The 19,398-nt window shown below is 43.1% G+C and overlaps 1 protein-coding gene and 1 long non-coding RNA gene across 2 annotated transcripts in view; one reads left to right on the top strand and one right to left on the bottom strand.

Moving 5' to 3' along the window:
* UBR4 (ubiquitin protein ligase E3 component n-recognin 4) overlaps nucleotides 1–18,238 on the bottom strand; it is a 127,554-nt gene extending 109,316 nt beyond the window's left edge. The window contains exons 1-11 of the mRNA XM_019654843.1: nucleotides 18,021–18,238; nucleotides 11,047–11,144; nucleotides 9,692–9,795; nucleotides 8,793–8,922; nucleotides 8,537–8,676; nucleotides 7,922–8,024; nucleotides 7,649–7,790; nucleotides 7,374–7,498; nucleotides 4,796–4,920; nucleotides 4,117–4,176; nucleotides 3,813–4,003 (exon numbers count right to left, since the gene is read on the bottom strand). Coding sequence (XP_019510388.1) covers nucleotides 3,813–4,003; nucleotides 4,117–4,176; nucleotides 4,796–4,920; nucleotides 7,374–7,498; nucleotides 7,649–7,790; nucleotides 7,922–8,024; nucleotides 8,537–8,676; nucleotides 8,793–8,922; nucleotides 9,692–9,795; nucleotides 11,047–11,144; nucleotides 18,021–18,196 — 1,394 coding nt within the window. The 5' untranslated portion in view covers nucleotides 18,197–18,238. The remainder of the gene's footprint in view (nucleotides 1–3,812; nucleotides 4,004–4,116; nucleotides 4,177–4,795; nucleotides 4,921–7,373; nucleotides 7,499–7,648; nucleotides 7,791–7,921; nucleotides 8,025–8,536; nucleotides 8,677–8,792; nucleotides 8,923–9,691; nucleotides 9,796–11,046; nucleotides 11,145–18,020) is intronic.
* A 130-nt stretch (nucleotides 18,239–18,368) lies between these two features.
* On the top strand, nucleotides 18,369–19,398 carry LOC109389392 (uncharacterized). Its single transcript, XR_002125388.1, has 2 exons — nucleotides 18,369–18,513; nucleotides 18,908–19,398. It is a non-coding gene; the product is annotated as an uncharacterized LOC109389392 (long non-coding RNA).

Here is a 19,398-nt window from a genome sequence, read left to right as displayed (position 1 = left end):
TAGACACAAACAGAAGCAAATAAAAACAAAGTTTTACATTAAATCTGAGTAAAACTTTTTCTGTACAAATTACCACATGACAAAGGGGCAGTATATCTAATACATGAGCTCACGTAAATCCATAAAAAAAAGACAGACACCAAAGAGAAAACCAGGGCAAAGGACATAGGCAGTTTACAAAAGAAACACAAATGACCAACAAACACGTGAAAAAAATCACAGTCACACTATAACCAAACAAACATGAGTAAGAGCAATATAGTAACATCTTTTACCTCTAAGATTAGCAAACATTAAGATTAATGACACTTCCTGTCAAAGATCTGGGGAATAGGCAAATGCACACATGGCCACTGGGCATGCAAATTTAGAGTGGTTTGGCAAAACATGTCATCCTTTGTCCTAACAATACTTCCAGGAATTTACCCTGGGGATACTTGAACAAATTCACAAAGATTTATATTTTAAAAAGTTAAAGCATGGTTTATCAAAATAAGAAATTTGGAACAGGGCCGGCCGAGTGGCACAATGGTTAAGAGCTGGCTTGGGACGCCAGAGGGCCCCGGTTCAGATCCCACATATGAGGGCCAGTGAAACTGCCCTCTGCAGCTAAGATGCTGAACAACAGCTCAACCTGGAGCTGGGCTGCCGTGAGGCCACTGGCGATGGCATAAGCTGCAGCCCCTGCTGCAGTAGGTTGCCATGGACTACCATGTGTAGCCAGCAGCCAGCGTGAGCGGCCAGCAGCCACCATGAGCGGCTGTCCAAAAGCCGGCGACTGATCTGCCTCACCAGGGAAGAGCGCAATGATGGTGCCAACTTGGGCCAGTGAAGCAACATCCTCCACAACTAGACTGAAGAACAAAAAGAAAGCAACTTGTCTGTTCCCCTTCCCCCAATTCCCCAGCACTGTTCCCATCCCAATTCCCCAATAAAAATCTTTAAAAAAAAAAAAAAGAAATTTGGAACAACCTAAATAAGTATTCAGTAAGGTAATTAGTTAACTATGGTATATTTATATAGCAGAATACTATATACTGCTACAATCAGCCATTAAAAAGTTAGTGTCACTGGGCCGGCCGAGTGGCTCAGTTGGTTAAGAGTTCACTCAAGAGTGCAAGCTCTGAGCAACTAGTGGTTCGATTCCGGGCCCGAGCTGAGCTGCCACTGAGCTGCCAACAGGTGGCATGATGGCTCAGCTAAAAAAAAAGAAAAAAAAAGTGTCACTGAAAAGATGTCTACAATATTTTATAACACTGATCCTATTTTTGTAAACATATATTTTATATGTGTGCACAGAAAAATGTCTGGTTGTCTGGTAGAATGTTTACCAATTTGGGTGGTAGAATTTGGGATGATTTCTGTTTTCCTTTCTTAGGTTTGTAGCTTATACAGTGTACAGGTAGCCTTTTTAAAATCTCAAGAAACAATAGCCATGTACAAACAAAACAGAAACAAACTCACAGATACAGAGAACATTATGACGGTTACGAGTGGGGAGGAGGGTTTGGGGAATGAATGAAAAAGGAGAAGGGATTAAGATGTACACCTTTGCCAGTTATAAAAACATTCCTGGGATGTAAAGTACAATATAGGGAAAATAGTCAATAATATTGTAATAACTATACATGGTGTCAGATGGGCATTAGACACCCATCTCACATATCGGGGTGATCACTTCCTAAGCTATATAAATGTCTAATCACTATGCTGTACACCTGAAACTAATATAATGTTGTATGTCAGCTGTAATTGAAAAATTTTTTAGAAACCGGCCATTTTAAAAATGTAACTGCTACTTCTAAGCTTATGCATACCTTTTGGCATTCTCCCATTTCCCTCTACGATGCAAAGAGTGAATACAGACTCACAAAATCATAAACTACTGTTCTCTCTGGAACGCACTTACCTCCCTACTTTGCCTAGTATCTACACATGAACTGTTTAACAATGAGAATACATTCTAAGAAATGCGTCATTAGGTGATTCATTGTTGTGCGAAGATCACACAGTGTCCTTACACAAACATAGATGATACAGGCTACCACACATGTTGGCTATCTGGTACACCACCATCGAGTATGCGGTCAATTGTTGACCGAAACGTCATTATGCCGCTCAAGACTGTACTGCCTACCACCCCATTGCCTGTTTCAGATTTCTGCTCAATTAACACCTCCCTAGGGAAGCCTGCCTTGATTTTTCTGACCAGGTCAAATGTTGCTCTTACCATATTCTCTAGATACAATTTGACATATATTTGCATGAATATCAATGTCAAGTTTCTTGGGAATATGTCTATTTTTTTTGTCCATCGCAGCATTCCAGACTAACACAGAGCCTGGGACACAGGGGTACTCAGTGAATAATTTGTTCAATGAGGCCCAGAATCTGACTTCCTCCTTGAATTCCAGACTCACATACCCATTGCCTGCTCAACATCTCACACAGATGTCTGACAGTCTTCTCAAACCCGACATGAGCAAGATTAAATTCCTTATTTCTTCCCCTTGCTGCCGCCCAGTCTCCTCTGAAGCCGGTGTTCCATGACTCCATTACACAACCCAGTTTTACTCGTGCCAAAAAATACTTATGTCATATTTTTCACACTCAACATCCAAGCCATCTGCAAATCCTACCAGTTATACCTTCAAAACACATCCCATTTGATCTCTTCTGCGTTTACGGCACCACCCCTCCCTCTCTGTTTGGAGCAATGCTTCAGCTTCCTAACTGTTCTGCCTCCTTCCTGGCTAATAACGCATTCCATTCCCCACACAGGTGCTGGGTGGGTTCTCAAATCACTAACAAATCAGGTCATATCGCTGCCCTGGTGAAAACCCTCTAACACCCACAGATACACTTGGCCCTAGGTGACTTGAACCCTGGCTACCTCTCTGACCTAATTCTCTACCACTCTCCCTCCTCAAGTTCTCCACTCTAGCCATACTGACCTTGCTGTTCCTTAAAAATGCCAGTCATACTTCTATCCCCAAACCTGCACAATTCTACCCCAAATATTTGCATGGCTCACTCTGTCACTTCATCGCTGTTTTCTACATCTTGTCTTCAGAGCCCTTTCCTGACCATCCTAACTGGAATAAAAGCCCCTTCCAGAAAGTCATTCTGTGGCCCTTTGCTTGGGCTTATTTTTCTTCATTACACTCATACATAATAGTCTATCACGATATTAGTACATCTGTTCACTGTTGTTCCAGTTAGAAAACAAACCCCATAAAGGCAAGGCCATTGCTTTGATTAGCGCTATATCCTCAACGCCTGAATAGAGCCTAGTACCTGGAAGGGACTGCGTGAATAAATAAAATCCAGAAATGCCTGGGCTTAGAAAAGAAGACCATGATCAGCACAGGAGTCAAATCTCTAACTTCTTTCCCAGTAAGCAGGGCTTAATGCCCAGATTTCATCAAAACAGTAGCGAATGTTTTAGGAAGCAAGCCAGGAGAAATGAGAGAATCCTCCCCTTACAGGTAAACCTCCAATGAGCCATTGCACAGAACAGGAGCATTTTTTTTTCTGATTTGAACCTCATAAAAATCCTAAAATATATATTACACAGATATTTTCTCCCTCTTACAGATGAGGAAACAAGATCGGAGAGAATGAGTAATTCATCCAAAATCACACAGCTATGTATGGTGTAGAGACAGTCCGACTACGACCACCATCTCAGTTGTTCAATACACCTGGGTATAAGGGCAAATTTTTCTATTGAATGTGGAGATGAGAAGAGTTGAAATACCCCATCAATATAAAATGGCAGGGAAACAAAACACAACAAGAGAGACACATACCCTTTTCCAGGCCCCAGTTTCGGGGAGCCCACTCCTTCTTTTGTCCGAGAAAGGATGTCTCTGACTCGGAGTGCAGCCAGTGGGTCTTTCTCTTTGCCCTTGTCAGCCAAGGCAGTAGGACTGAGGTTCAATATGAGGAAAAGGCTGTTCAGCAAACACCAGGCACCCAGCAATTGGAAGTTCTGATAGTGCTGTTGAAAAAGGCACAGAAGAAACAAATGAACACAGAGATCTCAGAGGCGACAAGACAGAAGCACATACTAGGGGCTACAAGACCGGAACGTAGCAGAGACATGCTTCTTACCTCACCACCAGCCCGGCGGGAATTGCAGATTGCTTGTCCAATCATGTCATAGATTTCAAGCTGTCCAATATCAAACGCACAAAAAAGTCTGAGCAAGCTGACATATTTCACTATAAAAGCTAAATCCTACCCAAATTCATTTAGCATCAAGCGTTAAATATCCTCACAAGACTTAAATATCCTCAAGTCACTTTCCAATGATACAATTCCACCACATTTTCCTTCATCTTCACGGGGCGCTGGCTCCCTTTTCATTTGGCTCACATGGCACCTCGGAGGCGTTCCCTCCACCCAATTTAAAGCAACACACCCAGGCCCAACAAACCCAGATGGCCTTCTATCACATTTATTCATCCTATACACTTAGCACTACCTGAAATTATCTTGAGTATCGTATGTCTCCACTAAAAGTACACTGACACATAGTAAGCCCTCAGATATATATGCCAATTGGGCGACTCATCTTTCACAAGGTCCAGTGCCACCAAAACGTCTCGGTGTTTTCTGCAGAGTCAACCAATCTGCCAAATACACAAGCTGAATGCCTACCTCTTAGACCTACCACCCAAGGGTAAGGTGTGTGGAGAGTACTCCATGTCATTTCCTCTATCGAGAAAAACTGGCCATACACCCGCATGTGCGCAATGAAGGCGCCCATGTCCCCAGAGGCTCGGCTTACACATTTCTGGACAATCGTAGCCGCATCACTCTCATAGTCTTCTTCTTTGGAGCTCGTGGACCCTGTCCGCACTTGCTGCGCACTACCCACGTGAAGGATGGCCATACAGGTTGCCACACTCACACCTGGAAAAAACACGATGATGCACAGATTCCAGTCATGGTCCCAAGAATCTACCAACATAGAAACACAAAAACACAAACCACCCACAAGCAACTCCGGGATTTGATTACTGAAAGTAAATTCCATAAGGGCAAAAACTAAACATATGACCCAGCCTTCTTCCTCCTATTTACCCAAATGAGCTGAAACTTTCTGTCCACACAAAAACCTGCAGGTATTTATTGTAGCTTTATTCATTAATCGCCAACAAATGGAAGCAGTCAAGATGTCTCAGAAGGTGAACAGATAAACAAACTGTGGTACATCTGTACAAGGAATATTACTCAGCAATAAAGATATGAGCCATTAAGCCACAAAAAGACATGGAGGAACCTCACATACATATTCTAAGCAAAAGAAGCCAGTCTGAAAAGACTACATGCTATATAGTTGAATCTCACTATATGACATTCTAGAAAAGGTAAAACTATGGAGACAGTAAAATCATCAGTGGTTACCTACCATGGGGTTGGGGGGAGAAGAATTACTAGGTAGAACACTGGGGATTTTTAGGGCAATGAAACTGTTCTGTATGATACAATGATGATGGATACATGACATTATGCATCTGTCAAAACCCACAGAATTGTATGACACAAAAAAGTAACCCTAATGTAAACAGTGAACTTCACTTAATAATAATGTATCAATACTGGGTCATCAATGGTAACAAATGTATCACATTAATGCAATGTTAATAAGGGAAACTATGGGGGAGAGAGGAGACACTGAAACTCCGCACAATCTGCTCAACTTTTCTGTAAACCTAAAATTTCTTTAAAAATAAAAATCTATTCATTTTAAAATATTAAAATTTTTTTTTAAGATTATAAAAAAAAAATCCCACGCTTAGTATTTCTGAAATACACCAAGGCCAAATCACTTTCTTTAAATCAAATCCCCAGTGATCAAATTTCAACAACAAACCAAACCTGGAATCTTTAATGCAACTAAGAATTTTTAAGGAATCCGTAATCCCTATTGCTAACTATACCGAGATAGATCCATGTGACATACAAGAAATTCCCTGAAAATTTTAATAAACCCCAAATTTAAAAGTGCACAGGTCAAAAGTAGAGGAAAATAAACACTGGAAATGGGCTTGGAGAGAACACACTCTCACGTGCACCCTTAGCTTGCTTCTCCCCCTGCAGCTGCTCTAGCTCAGACCCTTACCGCGTTCATGCCTGAATGACCGCAAATCCCTCCTAACGATCTTCCTGCCTCCGTACTTCCCCACACCAAGATATCCCATGCTACTGCTTGAATGTTCTTCCTAAAATATAGCTCAGATCATCTCACACTTCAGAATCTCTAACGGTCCACAGGATGTGGACAGGCAGCACTGCTAAGCCCACTGCGACTGGGTCCTACTTCCTCTCCAGCTGTGTAATGCCCACTAAGCAACACACACATACACACGCACGTTCTCCAAACTTGGGAATACTTTTGGTCCTGTTTTTGCCTCTGCCTAGGGATGTAGCCAAGCTATTATAAAATCCTACCTGCCCTACAAGATACATCAACAGAACTCTTTCATGAAGACTGCCTTCCCCAGCTGAGTGTCTTTATCTTTATATTTCTATTTGTACACAGATGGTCAAAATAAGCTGCTCAAAGAATTTAGGAAGGTGACCAACTTCAGCAATTTCTTGGTGTTCCCAAGATCCGGTTTTCCAGACTGTTCAAATCCTCACTTACAGAATCAAGTAAACACTGCAAATTGTTATACCTTCCAAGACACCCCAGGACTATGCTATTTAAAAGCAAGGACCAGTGAATTGAGTTAAAAAGTCAATGTAACAATAATTTAAAAGAGAGCAAACACCAGCTGTCAGGCCCCACTTCCGAGCAGCACGATCAACAGGAAGAAAGGGGGTTTTGTGGGAGCACAAAGAATAATATTCGTCCTATTTATCAATATAAATAAGCACCACCTGTTCTATGAAGCCGCCCTCAAACCTGCTCCACAGCAAGACTCAATCTCCCCTCCTTGGTGTGCCCCTGCTATTCTCTATTTCTCTTACTGCCGTCAGCATCTCCTGTTGGATATTACCCTGTGAGGTCCTGTCCACTCTCCCTGTGGAGGTTCCCTGAGGGTGGGCATTACCTATTGCTCACCTCACCGCCCCAACAGCACTTGCCAGTTCGCTTTTCATCCAAGAGACACTGAAGATCTGCACAAACTATGAAATCAAATACGCACATAACACACAATGCCAGCAGCAAAACAACAGGACAATTTACAAGACTCCTACTGAGACCTCACCTCACCAAGATGAGCTATTAGACGATCCTTGGGGGAAGCGGCTCAGTAAAGGGGGAGAGAGCCGAGTCCTCAGAAGGATCTCATGGTCTGCAGAAAGCAGACCCGTGCGTGACTAAGAAAATGAAATCAGACATAATAACTTCTCACCTGCATACAGACAACTTAGGCTGAGGACCGTCACATCTTGCAGACGAGAGGGATTGAGAGGTTCCAACACAGGTAGAGAAAGGGTGTCCAATGCCATGGTTACATCGATCACCAGGGAATGAAAACTAGAACATAACAGAGAAGATGAACAAAAGCGTCTTTCAGAATCACTTGCTCCTGCAACCTGAGAGCAGGCATGCCATAGAAAACCAACCAGTGCATCTTTTTCAGAGCAGCATTAAAACATGAGGTGTCTGCACCCTGGAGCACCTTACCCATTACGAACAGCGGTGGCATCTGCCACTGTCGCAGGCATGATGAAGAAGGAATTGGCCAGCACCGCATCCTGAAACCGGTTGATGTAGCGTAGGAAGTACGGCAGGTTCAGACAGACACGCAGTAGCTTCTCTGAGCCACCTAAGTGAATGAAAAGGCTCGACCTTACAAACAGGCCTGGCTGCTCTTTGATCCTTTTCCACAGAAGGAATTTCTGAAAGCAGAGACACTAGAAGAGGAAGCAGCTTTCTGACAAAGATGAGGAGTCTTACCAAGCTCCTGCAGACTAGCCACATTCTGCGCTATGAACACATTCTTGGTTTTGACAGCAGAGGCCTGATCTGTGGATGGCTGCTCGTCATTTTCTCCTTCCACCTGAGGAGAAACGAAGGCTGTGAAAGGCCTATCGAGACGTATATCTGTCGACTGCTGCCCCGGAGCTCAGGACCAAAGCAACGGTCCACACGAAGCGGCAGCTCCCTGGAGGCTCTTCAGACTCCCCAGCTAATGAGGGGAAACGCCTCTCTAATGTAACGCAATAACTTGAAAATGCAAGCTAGTTTCCAAAAAGGAGGGGGAAACTATATAGCTTTCAAAAAATATACATCCTACACCTACCACAGAATGATGCTTTTTATGCAAAGCATGCTCTTTATAGTTATTTACACTGAGAAATGTTAGAAGAACAGTCATCTAAACAGTGATAGCTGTGAACAGGAATTGGGGTGAGTTTTACTTTTGTTTGTTTGTATTCGTCAGTGTTTTCCTACCACAGGCATGTACATCGTTTTATATCACAAATATAAAACACATTTGTTACATATTTCTTCTAGTATTACTGTTGACAAACCCCACAGGGAAGAGGCCAGCTGGCTGAAGTCACTCACCGGAGTCTGTGGACCTGTGGGCGGTGAGGCTATAGTTCTAGGGTTAAAAACTGACGTCAGCTGGTTCAAAAAATTCATCTGCACCTCCTTCTGCCTCAGCTCTGGGCTCACTGGTGAGGCCAGCTCTTTCTGATCTTCCACTGTTAAGGTACAAAAGCAAAAAAAAGAGATGAGGAGAGTGCCACCAAATGGCAAAACCGGAAAAAGCTGGCCAGCGCCGCGGCCATGTGACCAGGTCTGGCAAAGGAACACTCACCATCTGAGAGTGTCTTCACTGTTTGTGGCAGCTTAGCCGACTTCATCATCGCTGTAAACGTGATAATTTCAGTTCTGTCTAGTCGGCTACAGCCAGTGCACAGGCCCTTGATGAGGAGAATCAAGTGTTTCTGAAAATAAAACAAATTTAAATATGTCTTTTAGAAGATCCTTCTCTTTTGGGACTTCTAACTGGCACAGGACCAATTTAGGCTCCTGTCAAGCACTGCAATCTTAGGAAAACACACTTGAGCAGAAATCACAAGCTGATGGTCCTCCGATCAAATGTGGCTTGCAGATTGATCTTACTGTTGCTGTTCTCACAGTATTGTTTTTTAATTGGGAGTTAATGCTAACTTTTTAAAACATGGAAGGTTTAACATACAAATCCAGATTTCTTATCTCTCTCAATAATTCACGAGATACAGCAACGAGTGTTGGAGCTGCCATTCCTGCATGGCAACAGTGAGCTGGAGCCAAACAGTGATTAGCCACTTCATGGCTGGGGCATTCACCCATCTCAGCCAGCACACTTAACTCATTTTATGGTACTGGCCTGGCCCTGTAGGCATGTAACTTTGAGGTCCTGGAAAAAGCCTCTGCAGTTCTCTATACCAGAGACTGGTCTGTAATTCAGCCCACTGCCTATTTTTGTAAATAAAGTTTACTGGACCACAGTTACACTCATTCATTTACTTATTGTCTGGTGGCTGTTTTCGTACCACAAAGGCAGAGACTAGTTGCAACGGGGACTGGATGGTCAGCAAATTATTTCCTCTCTGGCCTATTACAGAAAAGGTTTACCAACCTCTGCTCCATGCCATCCCCACTCCATCATTCCACTAGTCGGTCATAATCCTACCTCGAAATAAGGGCCAGAAACAGGGCCATCACACTCACCTGGGACACAGCACAAGCCTCATCTGGATTCTCCAGACGTAGAAGAGAAAACTCAATCAGTACTTTACAGGCTGCTGCCACCGACTGAAGTTGGTTCCGGGGAACTGAGACAGTAATAAGCTTTACTTAACCTCAGAATTTTATAACTCACTTCAGCCTCACAGTCAATACATCAAACAAAACCTGTATTGAGTTCTGTATGTCCAACATTTCCAATATCATTCCATAATAATTATTCAGAACCAACAACCCAAGGGGCAGACAAAAGCATCCTGGCACTGATAACCATCAATTGCTTATAGGTCAATTTATCTTACATTTACTAGACATTAAGATACTTATCATAGGAAATACATTACTGCAAGTACCAAGAACTTCAAATATGTGAGCTCACTTAATCCCTAAACCAATTAATTCTATGAAGTCGGTATTATTGTTATCCGCTCTCCCTCCTTTTTTAACAGATGAGGAAGTTAAATCATAGAGAGGTTAAGTGACTTGCCCAGAGTCACACAGCTAGACTCAAAATCCAGATAGTCTAGCTCTGAAGTTCACACTCTTAGCCACTAGAGTATACTACCTCTCTTTTCCCACAGGTTCTAAATGCCTTTTATTTATTTTTATTTATTTCATTTTTCAAAGGGCTCCCCACACAAAGTTTCTTCAAGCCAGCAATGGTTCTCTGACCAGTAGCCAGGGCTTATAGTAAATAGCATTGGACACCAAAAGGTTATTCAGCAACCCTGTAGCCTCCTTTCATTTTATTTCGTTAGAAACTATTTAAGTAAACAAATCATTAGAACTCTTCAGAACTATATGAGTTAAGGTTTTTTAAAAACTGAAAATGCAAAAATTCAGAATAGTGGAAAATAAGGGCTTGGTCACTTTTTGGGTAGAAAAGTTTAAAAGATGAAGAACTGAATTTGAAATCATTTCATATACCAGAGAACACAAAAGGAGAATTCACTTTCTCACCAAAACCAACTAAGGAATAGCACCTTGGTTAATGGCTGCTAACCCCAGGTCGGTAGTCACCTGTCTCCCCAACCACCCCAGAAATGAACACACTCGTAATTACATTAGTGAAATCAATTCAATGATTTTGACTAAAAAGGTTAGGCTGGTTAACTTAATGGGTTATGAAGCAGGTGTCTAAACCAAGTAGCTTTTAAATCCCCCTTGGCTGACCTAGGTAAAGAACCTCCGGAGCCTTACCACACTGACAACTGTCCCCACTTCTGGGTACACAGGTTAGGAATAGATTCCGAAACAACTTGTTCAGATACCCTAATGAGAGGACACACAATCCCCTATTCACTAGCCCTCAGAAGGGAGCGACAGAGGGGAATACTTACTGAGGCTGCAAACTGTTGTAATATAGTGTGTAGAAAGTGCAACAAAAGACGAGTAGAATGGCTCATACTGCTTCTCGTGGTGCAGGATTTCTGATTCACTGCAAAGAAAATGATTCGGCCAAGGTTTATTTAGTGCATAGTATATGTCAGGTGCCTTACCCCTGTATAGGCATTATCTTCCTTAATCCTTGTAGCAACCCCACTTGGTAAGCACTGTTATCAGCCCTATAAGCAAGACTGAGGAAAGCGAAGCTTAGAAAATTAAAATTAGGAGGGCGGCCAGGTGGCTCAGCTGGTTAGAGCATGTGCTCTGAACAACAAGGTTGCCAGTTCAATCCCTGCTTTGAGCTGTGCCCCCCACCCAAAAAAAAAAAATTGGAAGGAGAATTAAAATTAGGTACCTTGGTCCAAGATATTTGGTTTAGTAAGTGGTAAAGACCAACAAGCAGGAAACATTTTCAAACTCACTTAGAATTAAGGAAATACACGTAAAAACATAACAGGATACCATTCTGTCCTATATTATTAACTGGCAAAGACCAAAAGCTAATAACACCATGTTATTAGCCAAAAGCGGGTACACCAGAGCATTTAAAATACTGTTAGCAGGAATACAAGTTATAGTAACCCCTCCTGAAGCCCAAATGAGGCTAGCCCATAATTCAATAACTTAAAAACAATCAACAACTCAAGGGAAGAAATTATCTAATTGGTACTAAAAACCAAAATTCACTAGGTACCAGAGTCTCCTCCCCCTCCAAACCCCTCCCTGGTAGGATACAGCTAGATCACAAGAAATTCAGCGATTTTTAACCACATCCCTGATCTTTGGCTGAGGCAATAAATGCCCTCTTCTGTGAAAAGCTGGAGCCCAAGTAGGTGGCAAGGCTGGATACATTTACATCATTCTCTCTATCAAATCAGATGCGAATCCACAATTCATGAAACAAAGACGCAAAGAAAAGACTAAAAGGTATCTTCATAAATGAAAAAAGCAGAACAATGTGGCTAAATAGTTTCCTCAGTGACTTAGTTCTCCAACCAGAAGTATCAGTCTAGGAAGCACAATGTAAACAGTCAGGACTGGATCCACTTGCCAAATCCACACAGAAGCCAAAAAGACAAGTTCAACATTCAGAAGGTGCCAATGTGAGCCGATGAATCACCTCCAACAGCACTTAAGGGTCTGGCACTGCAAACACTTTGCTATTTGGGGATTTATCAAGGATAAGTGGGGATTTATCAAAGATCAGCTCCTTATCTTGGAACAACTCCTTCACCAAGAAAAAAACATTTATGGAGCACTTATGATGTGCAAGGATCTTCCTGCCCAGCATTGACCATTGCTCCCTACTTGTCAGATGAATGAAAAGGCGGAAACAAAAACCTGGAAACCAAGTAGCACTCAAAAAGTTTCTAGTGACCATCATGTTGGGAAGGATCATATCATCTTCAGCAGCAAACCCCCCACTAAATCCCCCTGCTTCTACCTCATATACTTAGCTGTTCCTTCACTTCTACCTTTACACTTTCTTATTCATTGTCCTAAGGTTTTTCCACCCTGTAATTTGATGTATTTTACTGAGTTATTTACCTTCTTTGCTTCATTTCAAAAGTTCAGAGCTGCTTACCCCCGTGTTTTTCAGCTGAACAGGTTTACTAAAACTAAGAGGAAAAACTGCCCACCCAAGGATGAACTTACTCTGTTGCTTTCTTTCCCAGTTGGATAACGAAATAGATCCAAACACAGAAAGAAACTCATTTAATTGCCTGGTTCAGTGCTGCCCCACTGTGATTGAAGGAACCCTACACTTCCCGCCCTAGGAAAATACCACTGCCTTATTCCAATAAACAAGAAGGCCCTTTGGAGAAAGATGGACATTGGCATAGGGAGAAAATGGCGGTCTTGAGCTCCACTTACAATGTGCTTAGGGCAAACTAAGGATAAACCTGGGGAATTCGTTTTAAAAAGGCTTGAAAGAGGCAGTAGACATGTGGTCAACGACAATGTCCTATCTCTTGATTTTAAAGAAACAAGTGTGCATGAGTCACCTAATAAAGATGTGCTGCCACACTTCCTTACCCCACCCTCTTTCCCCAAGAACCTGACAGGCGCCAGGACACCAGAGGATGCAAAGAAATGGAAAAATGGAATAAACAACAAGAAGTTAGGTAGGAAGTGGGAAGAATGAAGAAACTGAAGGCAACTAGAACACAGAGGAAGAAAAATGAGGAGGCTTTAAAAATCTCTCTCCCCTGTGGGCAGTCAAGCCATCTTCCTGGGCCCTCTGCTTCCGACAAACATCACAGCACCACTGAGCCTGAAACAGCTCAAAGACATGGCATCCATGTTCCACACAAAACAAGTATGATGCAGAGTACAAAGAGAAACAGCAGTTGGGCAGCCGGGTCACAGAAATCCGCTTTGACATGTAAGTAAAAAAGAACTGGGTAGGCCCTGGAAATACCTAGCTTTTTAAAAAATTATTATTAGTTTCAGCTATACAAAAAAAATCATAATGATTAGACATTTACGCCCCTCACAAAGTGATAACCCCACCAAGTCTGCTACCCATCTGACATCGTACATAGCTATTACAACACCATTGACTACATTCTCTATGCTGTACTTTATATCCTGGGACTATATATATACACTTAATTATAGTTGACATTCAGTATTATTTTATATTAGTTTCAGATGTATAGTGCAATGGTTAGGCATTTATATAATCTATGAAGTGATCCCCCGATAAGTCCAGTACCCATTTGACACCCTACATATTCTTTACAAGATTATTGATTATAGTCCCCATACTGTATTTCACATCCCTGTGACTAATTTGTGACTACCAATCTGCACTTCCCAATCCCCTCACCTTTGTCACCCATCCCCTAACTCCCCTCCCATCTAGCAACAATCAGTTTGTTCTCTATTTATGAGTCTATCCCTGCCCTGTTTGCTCATTTATTCTGTTCTTTAGATTGCACATATGAGATCATACAGTATTTATCTTTCTCAGTCTGACTTATTTCACTTAGCATCAGACCATCTAGGTCCATTTGTTGCAAATGGTAAGATTTCATTATTTTTCATGGCAGAGTAATACTCCATGTATCACGTACCACAGTTTCTTTATTAGAAAGAGGTGGAAATCTGATTCACCTCCCTTATCCCTTTTAGATAACATACTATTCATATCTTTCCAGTAAACTGTGGAAACTCCACCAAACCCCTTCACCTCATCAGGATCATAAACTCCCAAATCCAGAATCCATTATGCTTCTTGTTTCATGATACTTATAATCACATGAAACTAATAAGCACAATGAATACATGAATGAATTCTATTAATATGTTTACTGCACATCTGCTGTGTGTCAGAGTATTTAATGCATATTAACCAAAGAACTGAAAGCTTTCAGATAATCCCTCACACTCTGGACAAACCTGTGGTGAATGTGACACCAGGACATGGAAGCATGAACTAGTACCAGGACCAATCTCACAATTCCACTCCATCATTTGCTGGTGGGCTTCTTTTTCCTATAAGTCAGTCACAAACGTATGCCCTACAGCACATAAACCCAAAAGATCTTGCCGTTAGTGCATCCCTTTCTCCTCTTCAAGGTTTTTAGGAAATGACTGCGCATTATCTAATAGGGATGTTGTAACAACTTCCACCTTCCCAAGTAGGTCTCTCTGGCCTAAATTTTATCAAAGTAACTGGGAGGCAGGGACTCAAAGAGGCTTATCACTAAGGAGGTAGGACAGCCTGGGAAGGACTGGCTCAGGGGAAAGAGGCATGTTTTTTGTACTTTACAAAGAGTCAGACAGATTGTCCAGTCACAGCCATAGCTCACCACCACGCCTTCCACAAGAGTCTAGAAAGAAACTGTGTATTCCACAGGATCTTAAAACATAAGGCTACACTCAGCAATTATACTAGTTAATCCCACATACAATAATGTGCCATTAAAGCTAGTTCTAGCTCCATTTCTGGTCTGGAAAAGTAATGGTCTTTAAAAGACTCTGAACTTGACCCCTAAAAGACATGCTAGCAACAGGCAATATAAATGAAAATAAACTCCCCTACAAGTAAAATCAGACATCTTTTTCTTTTAAAAAGCTAATGACACTTTTGAGAGTACCTTCCCAATTTCTCCATGCTAATTTACTCCTCCTTTGTTCCAGTTTGGTTACAAAGTCAAACTTAACAGGGTCTGGATCTAGGAGTTTTTTACTTTATTTTTTCTTCAACCCCAAAGGTCAATTCCAACTATAAAAGTATGAAAGAATAGGGACAGAAAACAGAATGGCAGAGTACTGAGGAGTCTGTTAGGACATTTGTCATCACCCCCAACAGTCAAAAGGGAGGAGGAATTCAATGGGTGAGCAGGCTGCCAGATAAAAAGTAAGAGATGGCATGATGAAGCCAGGACATCAAAAAGGGAAGCAGAGAGTAGCAGACTGCAACAGAAAACTAGAAGGTCCCTGGAGGCGAGGGAGAAAAACATGGCAAGCAGAACAATAGAAAGACACACAGAAACTGCAGAAGATTGGAGCCACAACCACAAACGTAAAAGTAGCAGCCTAGGCACCTAAACCCCTGATTAGCTACCAAACAATGCCCACCACGGCATCTGTACAGGCCTGAGTGTGCTCTGCTCCCATACTCAGTGACCATAACTCAATATTCGAGACATACTTCCTTAATTTTCACACCCTTGTATTTTTTTTTAAAGGGAAATAAAACATGAGAGATACAACACTGATAGCCCAATACTATTTTTTGTGCTCCAAACCAGGGGTTGGCAAACATTGGCCTGCACGCCAAATCCAGCCAGTCGCCTGTTTGTATAGTCCATATTTAAGAATGGTTTTTAGGGCCAGCAGAGTGGCGCGATGGTTAAGAACTGGCTTGGGATGCCAGAGGGCCCCGGTTCGGATTCCACATATGAGGGCCAGTACACTGCCCTCCAAAAAAAAAAAATGAATGGTTTTTACATTTTTTAAATGACTGGAGAAAAAAATCAAAAGGTTATTTTGTAACATGTAAGTATCATATGAAATTCACATTTCAGTGTCCATAAATGCTACTTTGGAACACAGCCACGCCCATTCATTTGTGTATTGCGTATGGCCGCTTTCTCCTACGACGGCAGAGTTGACTAGTCTACACAGAGCGTATCCGGCTTGCAAATATTTACTATCTGACCTTTTACAGAAAAAGTGTGCCAACCTCTGCTCTATGCTACACAGAACACTTAATATGTTTAGTTGTGTTAACTGCAAAGAACTTGTAAGCCAGATGCTTCTTCTGGAAATTTTTCCTAAGATCATATTCTTCTCGGAGAGCCAGAAGAGAACATATAACAGGCTTTCAAAATCAACGGAGCCACAAAAATCAGAACAGAGACTTCAAGGACTTTGCATTCCAATAAAAGTTTGTTAGTAAACAGCCATCAGTTTGGACCTCTTTTCTAAAGCATGAAGAGAGGTCTTGCGAGTGTCCACAAACAGGCAGCACTTGACTATCTCAGCTAACACAGGGTGCAGGAGAGGCTACTATTACTTATGTGGCAAAATTCAAACCTATTGATAGTCTGATGTATTTGGTTTTGGCTCCTTTTACAGGTTGGAGGGAGCTGCTTAACTATTGTAGTTTAAAAGGCATGGGCCCAGAATACCAGATGTATGGGAGGGTGCCAACGAAGGACTTTATAACCCACTCAGCCCATGACCACTAAAACATAAAAGCAAATGCTCTAAACACAGTGGAACACTGTCCATTGTAAGTAACATGATGAGTATAATCCAGGAAAAACACCACTAGTCTAAATGTTTTGAGCAGTTAAAAAGAGGCTACATAATTTAAGAGCAATATCTTTGATACTTAGTTTCAGCCTCAGAACATTCTTGGCTTAATAATTAGATAGAAAAATCCATCTGTAAAGTTAACTGTGAAGTTACCAAAGCCAACCACTATTTTAATTTAAAAAAAAAAAAAAAACTTCATCCAAAGCATCACAAACCTAACAACAAGCACTGTAATAAACAATATGTCAAGCCATGGGCCTTCCTTTAGCAATAAATAGCAATTTCTAATCTTCTGGATAACGTTTAGATATATCCTTGTTGGCAGCAAGCTAAAATGACCCAGTTAGCAACTGCAGGGAGTTGCTGAAGTAAGGGCTGGCTAAATAAATGGAAGTGAGACTGGCTTTAAAAGTATGTCTGCCATTAAACTAACGAGAGACTGCTCTGAGCAGTAGGTCAGGGAAGGGCAAGCATTCTGACATCACTGCCTTCCTATGAACATCTGTAAAAGAGTCTAAAAAGGTTTTATTGAGAGAGAAAGAGAACACAACTTCTTTGGGAAGATGACCTCTTAGACTTAACACACAGAAATGGTTTTAATCAAAGCCTATCACAGTAAAAATATACGGTAAGTGCAACCTGAAAGTCACCCATGGTCACTAGTGGCTTCAGTCACAGAAACAGCACGTGCCCCCAGGGATTACAGCACCACGGAGAGACCGTTATTCAATTATGTTGGGAGGGCTCCAATGTAAAGCCCGGGCTCCGCTCCGGCCCAGGCTAGGGGTATGAGTGCAGGCGAGAAATGCAAACTCATCAGTGCTCTGACCTTAACACAGGGGGCAGCCCAGAGGGACAGTCCCCAACCAGCGCGATGCAAAGCCACTCCCGAACGGGTCTCCAGCCACGCCCTCCCAAGAAGGCCATCTCAAAAGTTTTGCTCGGGAAGGAAATTGAGGCACAGAGATTTACGTGAGCTGGCAGAAGGAAACCCAGACAAGCCCTCGCCTCCCAGGGCCCAGGAGCCCCGAAGCCGCGGCTAGGACCGGGTCCCTGAGCGGCAGAGGGCGGCCGGGAAAGCGGCTCCCGATGATCCCGCACAGCCTCCCCTCCCCCTCCTCGCGCCCGCCCCGCCGGGGCCGCCGCCCGGTACCTCTCGATGACTGAGGCCACCAGCTGCGGCAACTCCTTCATCTCAAAGGCGGAATAGGACGCGGACAGCAGGGGCCGCACCGCCACCTCCCAGCCCGGGGTCGTGTCTGCCCCTGTTGCCGGAGCCCCGGGTGCCGGCGCTGCTGCCGCCGCCTCTTCGCCGCCGCTCGTCGCCATCTTCCGTCGTACTACTGCGGCTCCCTCCGGGGGTTTGCCACCGGCTCAGCGCCGCCTCCCGGGAGGGGGGCGGAAGTGACGTAATAGGTTGCGTCAAACTGCGCGACGCAGTCGCTGGCCAAAACACGCGACGCGCGGGGACGATCTCTCAGCTCTGTAAGGAGCGGCGCAGCGCGGCCGGGGGCGGGTCGAGGGCGCTGCGCCTGCGTAGGACTCGGCGCTTTGAGTGAGGGCGGGGGAATATTAGCATCCGCGCGTGCGCGCTGGGAGTTGTTCCCGAAGAAGGGAGCGATGTGGCTTCGAGGTACCGCGGAAAGGTGAGTTGGGCACTTGGTTTCAGGTGGCAAGACTAGAGCAGCGGTGTAGACTCTGCGTCGCGAATGTAATAGCTCCGGACCGAGATAGCTAAGGACGAGAAGAGGAGCCCGAAGCCTAATCTCTCTCACCCGCTTCTTCCCTTGCAGTGCTGCCTATAATACTAGTAATACTACAGCGCTTCAGGTTGCAAACGTTCTCCTTCCCACACCACCTGTCGCTATTATTGCAATCACTAGTCCTTACTTTCTTTGCGCTCAGATCCTTTGTATGTTTTGCTAACCCTCGTTGGTAATATTACCAGCTCGTATTTGCATCGCTCTATTTTGCCACGTTGAGGTTCCATTTTTCCCGTTTTTCTACTAGCAAAGACAGAATGTAAGCTTTTATTCACAGGGCATAATGTCCAGATTTTATCGAAAAAAAAGATCTGGATTCCAGAGCTAAGAGGGAAGGGCAGTTTGACTCAACGAAGAGGTATGCGTGCATTGAGGACTTTTCGTGTGTGTGAGATCGTTCTTGGTGGATGACGTCAAGCGCTATGCCCTGTGGCCATAGTCCGCCTAAATGAAATCGTCACAAGAACTGTGGAGACTGTTTGAAAATCCTGAAGCCCTGACATTTTCCCCCAAGTTTTGGAAGAGCCCTTTTTGTTGTTACTGGTGTAACACTGATAAATAAATTTGTACCTAGTAACCAACCTGCACTTTTAGCAAGAAAAGACCTATTTCACATTAGAAATAAAATTCAGTTAAAGCCAGCAAGTCTTGGAGGAAAATGTGGCCTCAACGATAACGGTAGGGATTTTCATTTATTGTCTTACATATACCAGGGGATAACACCGAATTTCTTAAACATAAAAATGTAAAAAATGAATGGCAGGGGGG

The sequence above is a fragment of the Hipposideros armiger genome, unplaced genomic scaffold (assembly GCF_001890085.2).
Source record: "Hipposideros armiger isolate ML-2016 unplaced genomic scaffold, ASM189008v1 scaffold_232, whole genome shotgun sequence".
Classification (NCBI taxonomy): Eukaryota; Metazoa; Chordata; class Mammalia; order Chiroptera; family Hipposideridae; genus Hipposideros; species Hipposideros armiger.
This window is presented reverse-complemented; position numbering and strand designations above follow the sequence as displayed.